The sequence below is a fragment of the Ziziphus jujuba genome, chromosome 1, assembly GCF_031755915.1.
Source record: "Ziziphus jujuba cultivar Dongzao chromosome 1, ASM3175591v1".
In the NCBI taxonomy this organism is placed as follows: domain Eukaryota; kingdom Viridiplantae; phylum Streptophyta; class Magnoliopsida; order Rosales; family Rhamnaceae; genus Ziziphus; species Ziziphus jujuba.
The window spans coordinates 37,075,554-37,087,939 of NC_083379.1; the positions used below are offsets into that span (position 1 = coordinate 37,075,554).

At 31.6% G+C, this 12,386-nt stretch overlaps 1 protein-coding gene across 1 annotated transcript; it reads right to left on the reverse strand.

Annotated features, from left to right (window-relative positions):
• Positions 1 to 2,450: 2,450 nt before the first annotated feature.
• Positions 2,451 to 5,477, reverse strand: LOC107431236 ((-)-germacrene D synthase-like). The gene is made up of 7 exons (XM_048472675.2): positions 5,248 to 5,477; positions 4,857 to 5,133; positions 4,373 to 4,745; positions 3,900 to 4,118; positions 3,661 to 3,799; positions 3,067 to 3,315; positions 2,451 to 2,910 (listed from the first exon to the last, which is right to left on the reverse strand). Exons 1-7 carry the CDS (start codon positions 5,383 to 5,385, stop codon positions 2,617 to 2,619), a joined length of 1,689 nt encoding a protein of 562 aa, XP_048328632.2. The 5' UTR covers positions 5,386 to 5,477; the 3' UTR covers positions 2,451 to 2,616.
• Positions 5,478 to 12,386: the final 6,909 nt, after the last annotated feature.

Below are 12,386 nucleotides of genomic sequence, written 5' to 3' on the forward strand. Positions count from 1 at the left end.
ATAACCCAAAATATTTATAAAAATTTATTACATAATACCCATAACCATCATATCAAAATATTCTAACAATATCCAATATAATCATATATATATATATATATATATATTTGTATTGCCATACTAAAATTTGTTCATGCCAAACCATTCATTTTAATGAACCATAATATGCTACTTCAAAATAATTCTTTTATAGCATGTAATAAAGCATATGACTTAAATAATTCTAAAAATAATAATAATAATAAGATGATTTATGTCATATAAAATCAAACACATAATTCACAAAATCATTTTAGAAAATAAAATTTACTTATTGAAATGCAGCTCACTCCTGATCTGCAGTCGAATCACCTCCAATCTCCATCATAATGCCTAAAATATTTTCAAAATTTCTCAATTAAGCACTATAATTCGATAAAATAAAATTGTAGATACATACTCAAGACCAAACTCATTCTCACAACCTCACAATCCTAATTCCCGGTGTTGAAAATCTAACTTCCCAAAATTTTCTAAAAAGCCTAAACCTAGAAATTGGGATTTTTCAAATTAGGGTCTAATTAGTGAAATTGAAACATCCAATAAATCATATTAAACTCCAATTACACTTTACAACTCGAATTTGATCCTAGATTGTTTGATTATAGTCCAATTTTGTTTAATAGTTACCTAATTTATCCTGTTTGACCAAAAATTAGAAAAGTACCCAAACGGTGTCAAAAAATTGTAAATATTGTATCGTTAGAAATTCTATGAGACAAGGATTGCAATGGTGAACTCATCTTGCAAGAATTATGTTGCCAATGGTCGAAAAACCACCAAAAAGCCGTTGTGAAGCTTGTATCATCCGAACTAGAGAGTATCAAAATGAACAAACACCATACATGGATTTAAAAGGTCAAAATAGGTGGGGTAAGGTTGGCAATGGTCCTGGGTTCGTTGGAGAATAACTAGACTAGAGTTTGACTAGAGCTCCACCGCCCGCAATGGCAATTTCCAGCACGTCGCTGGTTGGAATGGCCAGAATTTGGCTTTTGATAGAACAAAAGTTGGGCATTTCTCCTGGCAAGTGCATGTAGTACAAATCTAGTGGGCAAGGGGTCTTTTTCTGGCAAGATGACAACAAAACCATTTGATTTTGAATGGCCACTGCTAGCACATTGGTGGTCCAGTTATTGTGAAATTTTGTGGAGTTGTCAAAAATCTTCTAGGATTTCTTTCAAGGTGGCGCATGTAGTAAAATGGTGATTGGAGATGGGTCGAACGGAGCAAACCATGGTGGTGGGTGGCGGTCTAAGGTGGTTTCTAGTGGGGGGGGGGGGGGGGGGGGGTTAGGGTTTTTCATAGTATTTTGGATTTCTAAAGGGTATTTTAGTAATTTTAGTCTTTGAGAGAGTTTTCAGACATAAGAAGGCCTAGGCATTGATTAAAAGGCCTTATATAGACTTTAATTCCACTACAAGACAAAATGCATCGGTTTGGGCATTGTAAAAATTATACTGCATAAGAAATTTTGCGAAACCATAACTTTTGATTCGTAAATTAAAATCAGGCGGTCAATAGTCTGTAAACTCGTATCAACAAGCACTATGCAAATACACAAGAGTCAAAAGCAAAATTTATCTCCAAGGAGAAGTCAAATTTTGATCATGTTTAAAAAGTCCAACTTCATCAAACTTGGTTACTTTTGGTGAAACCGTTCGAAAATTTTAAATTCCAAGTATTTTCTCGGGACAAGTTGTTACATGCCCTTCTTTAAACTTCTCACCTTCTTTGTCCACTTTGATTACAAAAAGCGTTCAATTATTCAAAGTGTAACAAGCTAAATAGTCCCACAATCTTATTCGATTACATATTTTTGGACCTCAAGTTAGACTAAAAAATAAAAATTATGATAAAATTGGAATTTTTGGTTTAATACAAATAAATTTATTAGACAAAAGTTAAAAATAATATTTACACACAAATTAAAAAAAAATGAAAAGAAAAAGACCAAAATACGAAAACCCAAAAGACCTTACAAAGGTTGTTAAACCCAAATTTATAATGACCTGCATAGATCTTAAAATATAAAATATTAAATATTTTTGAATTTATTTAACATAAAATTACATTATAATTAGGAGTAATACCAGCATGATATAATATACTTTCTAGATTTAATATACTTCTTAGTAAAGGATCCAGATCTTCTACGTTTGATGGGAACATTATAAATATAGACGGCCAGAAGATAAAAATCACGACCCAAAATAGACAACCACTGGACAAGGACAACCCGTTTACTAGCCTCACTGCTCCATATACAACCCCTTGACCTTAACTGCTTAGGGTCCACAAATACTTCTTCTTTTTTTCTTTTTTTTTTTTTTATATCTTTTTGTGGATAATCTACAAATAATTGATGGGGCTATATATGGTACTAAGACTAAGAATATATACTAAGAAGATTTGCAACCAAAGAATTTTATTGGCATTCATTTTATATGGCTTACATTAAGATAGATTTATGCTCTCAACATTTTCAACTACTAATTAAGGATTAACTACCCACTTTCCTAGTAATATAGAATAGAACTCACATAAATTAATCTTACATAGTTTATAATTATTGTATTACAGAGATACAGGATTGATAAGCAGAGAAGCAACTAATTCCTTGAGCACAATGCTAGCATGAGTATAGCCATCTCCATCCTTGTATACAACATCAATGACACGTGCAAGATTGAGAATTCGCACGAGGAGTGGCATAGGAACTGAAGTTGGGTAGAGGCATTCTTCGTTTATGTCTTTCCATGCATCGCTAACCTGTTTGCGAAATTCATTTACAGCTTCGTCTTCTGTGGCTCCAAACTGTTTCATGTAACATTCCACGGCTGACGCAACATGTCCTCTCTTTTGTTCAAACTGTAAATTTATATATTGTATATACAAGGAAAAAAAATCAATTATAAGCCTAGCTAGCCTAGCTTCATTTGTGAATGAATAAATAATACTACAAAAAAGGACAAATATTTGAATACTACAAAAAAGGACAAATATTTGATAGGTACTATGTTTCACCTTGTGGGATACCACATCGTCCATGAGTCTGCAAACTACCGATGATGCCTTTTCTATCTTAGGCTTACTGAATAACCAATCGAAGGAGTGTTTGGTAACTTCATCTCCCATGCCAACAAAGGAAGTGGTTGCCAGCATTCCATACGCCGAGGTAATTAGAGCCACAGGCATATATTCCTCCATTGTCGGTATGTGTTTCTTGTGAAACCATTTGGCCTCTTCGAAGTAAGCTCTCACTTGATATTTCATCTGAAAGAAAAAATAAAAATAAAACCACCAACCAAAATTATTTTATAACATCAAGACTTGTCCATATTTATAAATGGTTTTATTTATAATGATTTGTTTTTATATGGTCGTTTGGTGTTTTAATTATTACTATGGTTTCTTATTTTTTTGGGACAAGCATTATCTTTTCTAAATAATTAAAATGTCAATTTGTAAAATGTGGACCAACTATAGTTTATATATTGATGTAACGAAATCAATATAATGATTTTGCCTTATTTCTCTCCTTTTTCACGAAAATGCTTCTTTCTCCCCTTGGGTTTAGGGGAAGAGAACAAGATGCATGTTTTTTCAGGAAGTCCTTACTGCTTGTTTAGCATAGTCAACGCGATATGATTTTCCTAGTTTGGTCATTTCCTCTTCAATTTCACTATAAACGTCCAAGAGTGCCCGGTAACAAAACTGCATGTAGTCTGGAAGTTGACCAATCATACAAATGTCCCATCTGAAAATAAAATAATGCATTTTATATTAAATAACATGTTTTACCAAATATATACTAAGTGTATTAATTAGTTATGTTCATAGAAAATGAGAATTCAAACCTTTCCACAGCTTCAGTAAAAACCTCTAGTTCTTCAAGTGTGCCGTACACATCATAGATGTCGTCAATAACAGAGGTCATTGCAATGACTTTGGTTAGCGTTCTCCTTGCAAGGTAATATTGAGGCTCAAAATAAACCCCCAGAATCCAAAAGTAACACTCAATTACTCTATCTCTTGCAAAAGGTAGCTTCTTTGCAAATTCCAACTCCTTCCACCACCTAAATCCCAACCAAAAAAATATATATATATCATTTTCAAATTTCTTGTTATATCTATGTACATATAATTTTTCTATGTTAGTTAAAATAGTCTAGTTTTTAGTGGGTGACTAGTTATATTATTGGAAACAGAACGATGTTTTACTAGTATTAGAATGTAAACGCCCACAAAAACTGGGCGACCTCACCTACTATATGAAGCTTTATATATATATATATATATACACTTACAACTTTGTCAAATCTGATAATACCTTGCAATATCACTTAGTTCCTTCTTGTGCACTTGCTGAAGAAAGTTGAAATCTAACTTTGCGAAAGTTAGAAGAACCTCATTGTGTGAAGGGTCTTGGGGGTAGATAGACATGTAATACCTTGCCTCTAGCCTAGGTAAGCCTCTTCGGATAGGCCGATTCAACGCACAAGCAACTGCATGTGTAAGAGGGTGGCTCAAATTGGATGCTACACGCTCAAGATGGGTGGTAGTAAAAGCAAGAGCTTCGTCTAGTATATTTTCTCCATGAACCCTAAGGTGTGTAGCTTCGTATAAACTTAGCATTCCTCGAACATCATCAACAAGCGATTCCTTAAATTTCCCTTCCACATCCTTGAACTTGCTGAATATATCTGCTTAATTCACCACCCAAACTTTGTAAATTAGTTCTTTATTAATTTTTATAACAATTATATATAGATATGTGATATAAGTGCTTCAAAGTGCTTGATGCAAGTGCTTACCACAGGGACTATTATAACCTTGTTGTCTAAGCAACCGAAAGCAGAGAGCAACAGTGTAAAGGTCAAAATCATTTTCATTGTCACCATAGTTGCAACTAAGAGTGTTGATTTGCTGCAAAATTTCTTCAATTTCGCTTTCAAAATGGTAAGCCACGCCTAAGCGCTGAATAGCATTAATCAATTCGACTTTTTCCAAAGGATTATTGACAGGAGCCACTACCATCTTCTTCACTTGTTCCTTCAACTTCCGAACCTTTTCCATTTCTTTTTCTATTTCCTACAGAAACCCCAAAAAAAATAAGCTCGACATTATTTTTGTATTAAAGAAAACAGACGCACAAAAAATAACATTAATGAATAAGTAATAATTTTTTTTTTTTTTTTTATATACCATAGAGTCAGAAGTAGCATATGACAGGAAATGGTCACCCCAAATGCTTGGATGAAAATTGGCAGAACGGCGATTCACATCGGATACATTGGCAGCAGCATTTGGAATTGGAATGGTTGATGTAACTTGAACTACCATTATTTCGGTAATATGAAAGTAATAGGAATTGGATATGTAGAATTTTTTGTTTTTTTCTTTTTTCTGTAAGTATATTAGGCTTGTAGCTATGGTAGTATGAGTGGAAGAGACTGGTAATGCTCTCCATTTATAGAAAAAAATCCGAGTACTGAGAGTGTCTAGCTATTTGCTCAGCATCTATTTCCACACGTAAACCACGAGCGATTGAAAGGAAAGAAAGAAAAATATCAAAAATAAAAAACACGTGCAATTACACATCAGCATCAATTAGGTTTACCTTTATTAAATATAGTTTTAAGATAAAAAATTACACATAAATATTTTATGATACTTTATACAGAATCCATTTAAAGAAAATTATTAAAAAATATTATTTATTAAATAATGAAAATGTCATATAAGTATTAGTACTTTTTAAAACTCAATAAAAATAACCATTGGAGATACTCTAAGGGATCTGTTTATATTCTAAAAGATAAAATAGAAAGAGAAGAATCCAAAGGAAGAAATAGAAAATAAAATAAAATAGATGTCATGGAGGCATCCATGGTAGTGTAAACACAAACGGCTTTCATCAAAATTATGTATAAATGAATAAGTGTAAATCCAAATGAACAGAGAAGATGAACAAATGGGCATTATTCAAATTTTTCTATCTTACCCACATGAACGTCTATGAATCTAGATGGATATACTGAAATTGAGATATATGACACATGTCCGCTTTAATGAGAAGAAAAAAAAAAAAAAAAAATACCTTGGCCAAAAAAAAAAAAACCAAAAGGCGTTAAAAGAATAGAAGTATGTTTTGGATGATTTAGCAGTTTTTATTATGATATATAATTAATAAAACATATGGCATTTTATAATTAGTCATATAAGATTCCAAGTCAGTTTACACCGCGTACTGAAAAATTTTTCCTATCTCCACACGTAAACCACGAGCGATGAAATGGAAAGAAAGAAAAATATCAAAAATAGAAAAGGAACTACCATTGTTTCGGTAATATGAAAGTAATAGGAATTGGATATGTAGATTTTTTTTTTTTTTTTTTTGTTTGGGTTAAGTATATTAAGCTTGTAGCTATGGTAGTATGAGTGGAAGAGACTGGTAATGCTCTCCATTTATGAAAAAAAAAAAAAAAAAAAAAAAAAAATTCCGAGTACTGAGAGTGGCTAGCTATTTGCTCAGCATCTATTTCCACACGTAAGCCACGAGCGATTGAAAGGAAAGAAAGAAAAATATCAAAAATAAAAAACACGTGCCAATTCGATTTGCATTATTTCACTGCCATTAACTTCATAAGTTGGTGCCCATATATAGTACCTGGGTGCTCCAAAGGCTGATAATATGAAAGTGGTAGGAATTGGAACTTGAACTGCCATTAATTTCTTTGGGTAGTACGGAGACTGGTATGCTCCCTTTCTATGCAAAAACAATAATAATAATAATAATAATAATAATAATAACAATAAAATAAAAATAAAAAACTCAACGTACTGAGAGTGGCTAGATAGTTGTGCAGCATCTATCTCCACACGTAAAAATAAATACGAAAGAAACAAAATATCAAAAATGAAAACGCGTGCCAATTCCAATTGCATTACTTTCACTGCCATTCGTTTCATAAGTGGGGCCATATAGAGTACTGGGCGAATTTTTTTTTTTTTTTTTTGGGCTTTTTGTAAAGAGAAAAGGAAAAGTTCGTTCCAGTACTTTTTATTTATATATGCATATACAATCCGCCGACCATAAGATATTTTGATGGAGAAATATATTTTTTTATGCAACATATTATGGAATATTGGCGATGGAATGAAATTTCATTTCAAACAGTAGAATTTGTGTATATATACAATAATATTTTGCTCTAATAATTTTATTGGAACAAACTAATTTAATAATTATAAAAATATATTAGCTTTAACCAAAAAGTATCCATGTTGTTGATATATTATATTTCAGCATATTTATTGATATTGTAACAACTTTAAAAAATAAATTATTATTTTAAATAATTTTATATAAATATTTTATGTTGTGTTAAATTTTGAATATAAGATACTATATATTTTTATAATATATAACTAAATATATTTTTATAATATATAGCTAAATATTATTACGTTGAGGCAAGATTCCTTTATACAGGATTAAAAAAATTATAACTTAGTACAATATAGAGTTTATTATTATTTTATAATTATAAAAATATTGTAATTTAATGGAGTTATGGTTAAAAATATGTTAGCTTTAACAAGAAGATGCTCATGTTGATAAGTTATTATATCCTCTAAGATATATTGATATTGTAATAATTCTAAAAAGTAAATTATTATCCCAAATAACTTTACATAAATATTTTATGTTATGTTCAATCTTTAATATAAGATACAATACATTTTCACAACATATAGCTAATTATTATTGTGTCGAGGCAATATTCCTTTACATAGGATTAAAAAAATCATAATTTATTACAACATATAGTTTACTCTTATTTATAATTGATCCAAGTTGGTACCAAATTTTTTTATGGCTCTATTGAAGTTACTCCAAAATAAGGTATAACAGTTATTAATGCTATAAGTATCAAAATATTTATCAAATTTATTTATTAAATAATATCTATTAAAATATTATTAAAGGTATAATCATAAAAAAGTTTTACTTAGATATATTGAAAAAGGAAATAATTAAAACATAGAGATAGAACTCAGTTAACACATTGTACATACCCACAAAATTCATCTTCAAAATTAAAATTTTGATTCACATAGTAATTATTTCATAACAAACTCTTTTATTAATATTTACTTATTTTAATTTTCCATTACCTACTTTATAGTCTAGTGGTGAAAATATATAAACCAAAAGTAATTTGAACCATTAATTTAGTTATATCAAATAGAATTACATATAAGAGTATGAGAATAAAATAAGTCGTGTATATTATTGACGTTAAGGAGTACATTTACAATTGTACAGAATCTACTTAAGGCAATAAATCAAGCTAACAATCAAATTCATAAGTGTACAAAATATAAATATATATATATATATATATATATTCTAACAATCTGTATCAATATCTATTTCCTAGTATGCTTCCGCAAGATGAATCTTGGACCGTAATGATTCAAACGAAGTTCGAGACAAAGGTTTGGTGAGAAGATCTACAAGCTGATTAGCAGGAGTAACATGACATACTCGAAGAAAACCACTTAGAAGCTTATCTTAAACAAAATGAAAATCAATAAAAATATGCTTCTTTTGAGAATGGAAAAGTAGATTGGAACTTAAATAGGTGGCACCAATATTATCACAATATGTAATAGGAGGCCGAGTACAAGCAATACCGAGCTCAAAAAGAAGCAAATGTATTCAAATAACTTTGCAGCAGTGGAGGCTACAGACCGATACTCAGTTTCTGTTGAAGATTTAGTAACATACCATTGTGTTTTAAGGCTTCATGAGATAGGATTAGACCCAAGAAGTCAAGGGGAGAAGTACTTCGAATTGAAGAAATAGAGTATGGCAACTTATGCACTTTTATACAAGATGCAATTTGAATTAATTGACCTAGTCACCTGTTACTTCCTATCAAAAAAATTTAAATACAAACTACGGTCATTGATGAGCATTTTTTGTCGGTTTCTTAAAAGAAGAATGGCCTAGACATCTTTAAAATTCAATGCACTTTACTAGACCAAGTAGAATATTAATATCACTTACTAACCCAATTAGAATATTAATTTAACTCAACGTGTATCTTCTCAACCTATGAAAGCTAATTTCACTTGCTAATGTGTTAGGAATAGCTAATATCACTTACATGTTGTAATTGTTTTAAAATTATTATTAGAATTTATTTTACAAATATATATTGTTTAGGTGTTTTTTATATGTTAGATGTTTTTGACTAAAAGTCATAGCTGTAGTCAACCTATTTCCTATTGAATAGTAGGTGTGATTAGAGTTTTAGTCAACTTTTAGCACCTATCTATCTTTTAACCTATAAGTCCTATCTTATTGTATATATCTGTTTGTTGTATAATGTTAACTTTGTTGCAAATATTGTATAACTAAATTTTGCTAAGTAGTTTAACGGCTATTTTTTACAACTCTATAAATAGAAGCCTTCTTTCCCATTTAGAAACACAGTAATAGAAAGTCAATGATTCTCTCTTTTTCTCTCTAAATACTCTTTTCAAGTCCTCTATATTTTCTTATTATTATTATAAAAATTATTTTACTACTACAAAATATATATATATATATATATATAAATTTATATATATATATACTTCGAGCATTATAGGGATACTAAAAGGGTTCATGGGATATTCTATTGCTACACCTTAGAATTTCTGAAGGATCGTTGTATCTTTAGAGAGGAACACATTAATATTGTCAGTGCAGAAAGGGGCTTATCTTCTCTAAGGATAGCGCATTATGCGTGCCTCGATCCATCATTTACAGACTATATTTTATTTAATTATGTTTATTTATTTGATATTTATTTATGAGTGAAGTTTATATTAGCAGATATTTTTTTCCCCTGTGTTATTAGTTTTTCCAACATCACTAACCCAGATATGTAGAAGAAGATGAACTCCATGGTCCAACTTATCATACAGGTAAATCAGAGATCAAAAGAGGCAAACCATATCAATGAAGAACTCATAAGGCGGCTTTTCCCAAACTCCTTTCAGGAACAAGATTGAACTTTGCATTCAGTAGGGTTACCAATGAATTGTGACCAGATACCACCAGGGATTCATCTAGTCACTGATGAGCGGAGAAGGCTAAAACAAGAGAATTAGGGAGATTTGCCTTTGAATAGGGATGAGTATAACAATGACCGAGATGAGAGGCATCAAAGGACAAAGCAATCTCATCAGCCTATGAGAAAAGCTTTATGGATACGTCTAGACATATGGATAATCTCAGCAAATAAATGAAGTAGCATAGACGACAAGCTCAACCTGGAGATTGTGAGTCAAGGGATATCTAAGAGAAAAATCAAAAGGAGTCTTCAAAAAAGCAAGGAACCTTTAGAAAAGAGAAGAGAGTGAGAAACCACCCGTAACTACTGAAGAGTTGAGGGAATCGGTGCAACATAAAGCACCTGAGGAAAAAGGATCAGTACACAGAGGACACGTGGATTAGCAGTTGGTGGGGATACCTTTCATAGATTGGATAGTCAATAAAAGGCTCCTGTCTCATTTCATTCCTTCGAAGTTTGAACTTTTTGATGGCTTCTCAGACTCGTGAGAGCACATCTAACAATATTACAATACCATGGAGTAATTTGGAATCTCTAAGGATAAAAGGGAAGCTAAATTGTGCAAAATCTTCTTATCAGCTTGAAAGGATCAAAACTGTAATGGTTTCTATAGATTGGTGGCTGGCTTGATTAACCAACTTAAGAAGCTTGTTAAAATCTTCAGGGCTCAATTTGCATCAAGTATGAGGGTAAGAAGGGAGTCAAACTTCTTATTTACGATTAAAAAAAGGAAAGGAGAAACTCTTAGAGCCTTCATTCAATGATTCAACAAAGAGAAGATCGGTATTCCAAATTGCAACAAGTCAATGGTCTTTAAAGCCGTTTCAGAAAAATCTGTTCCGAGAAAACTCACTGTATCCTTATCCTTCCCTCAATACTTGTGAGTTATTATCATTTAAAAGTTTCAAAATAGCAATTTGTAAAATCATGACTATTTTTATTGTGGTTAGAAAATAATCGATGTCTGCTTTTAAGCTTTTGCTTTGTGGGGAGGGTGGATGATGAAAATGAACAATCTATGGAAGGAGAATGTGCAGAGGGAAAGCTCAAACTTTGTAGATGGTGATTTAAGCAATTGACATTTTCTATGAGAGAAGGATTCTCAGATGAGAGAAAAGGAAGCCAAAGATGAGGAAAGGTGAGAAATCAGAGACGAGTAACCATATCTAAGTTAAGAATAACAGAAGAGAGAGAGTATGTAGAGGCAAACATGCTAGGAGAGAGAGCAATTTGAACTTCTCATCGCATTCTTTCTTTCACTTTACCAACCCACCACCGCCTCCATCATAGTTCCTTATAACTTGCGGGTTATTGCCATGTCACCTAGCTTCGATAGCAATTGAAGCTGGGAAGTCATGGTTAATCTCCATCTTAATTAGCAAAATCTATTTCAAATGGTTGTTAATTAAGGTTTAATATTTTGAAATATGTGCACATACTGTCCCATAAAAATATGAGACTTATTTTGTGAAGATTTAGCACATATTTCTATTAATTTGTAAAATCTTGATTCATTTGTATTGTGAATAGAAAATAACCCTTTTAATTTGCCTACATCTGCTTTTGTAGGTATTCATCAGAAAATAAAAAAAAATAAAAAAGGTCTTCTTTTATGGGTGTATAACATGTCTGTATCGATTACTATTTAGCTGGCAATTGATGTTTCTATTCGTTGGAAGAGAAAAGGGGTTCCAAGCTTAAAATAAGATTGCAAATTTAGGTGCAAAAAGCAGGTCTACGGTTAGGTCCGACCTGATCAGCATGGTGTGGTCCAAAAACATAAGAAAATGGTTAGCCATTAGATTTAAAGGAATTACATGAACAGCTCATATTACTCTTTGTCACACGTAACAAAAAATTGCTTGACAAATAACATTCCTTTAACATTCCCGCTATTCATTTCCTTCCCACTCGCACCACTTTTTCACTCAGACCTCACCGTTTTAAAGTTTTCAAATCCACTATCTCCAACTCTCACCAAATTTCCAACTCGGCATGAGGACCAACTTGACCATTTCAAAAATTCCAAAATCCAACCTAACCAGCCACTGTTCGGAAGCAAAAAGAGTCGACACTGTGAGTGCCAGGTCGCCGCCATGAGTACAATACTTGGGGGTGTCCACCGACAATGTGTATTAGTTAACTTGTTGTTTTTAAAGGATTTTTTTTTTGAAAAAAAAAAAAAGAAACATGGACAAAGGAGAAGAGGAA

Excerpts from the sequence above, each read along its gene's own strand:
- LOC107431236 (XM_048472675.2), bottom strand. The coding sequence starts at position 5,385 with ATGGTAGTTCAAGTTACATCAACCATTCCAATTCCAAATGCTGCTGCC. Across the intron at positions 4,119-4,372 it reads GAACTAAGTGATATTGCAAG|GTGGTGGAAGGAGTTGGAAT; the intron begins GTATTATCAGAT and ends GTTGGGATTTAG. Across the intron at positions 3,316-3,660 it reads TTGACTATGCTAAACAAGCA|ATGAAATATCAAGTGAGAGC; the intron begins GTAAGGACTTCC and ends TTTTTCTTTCAG.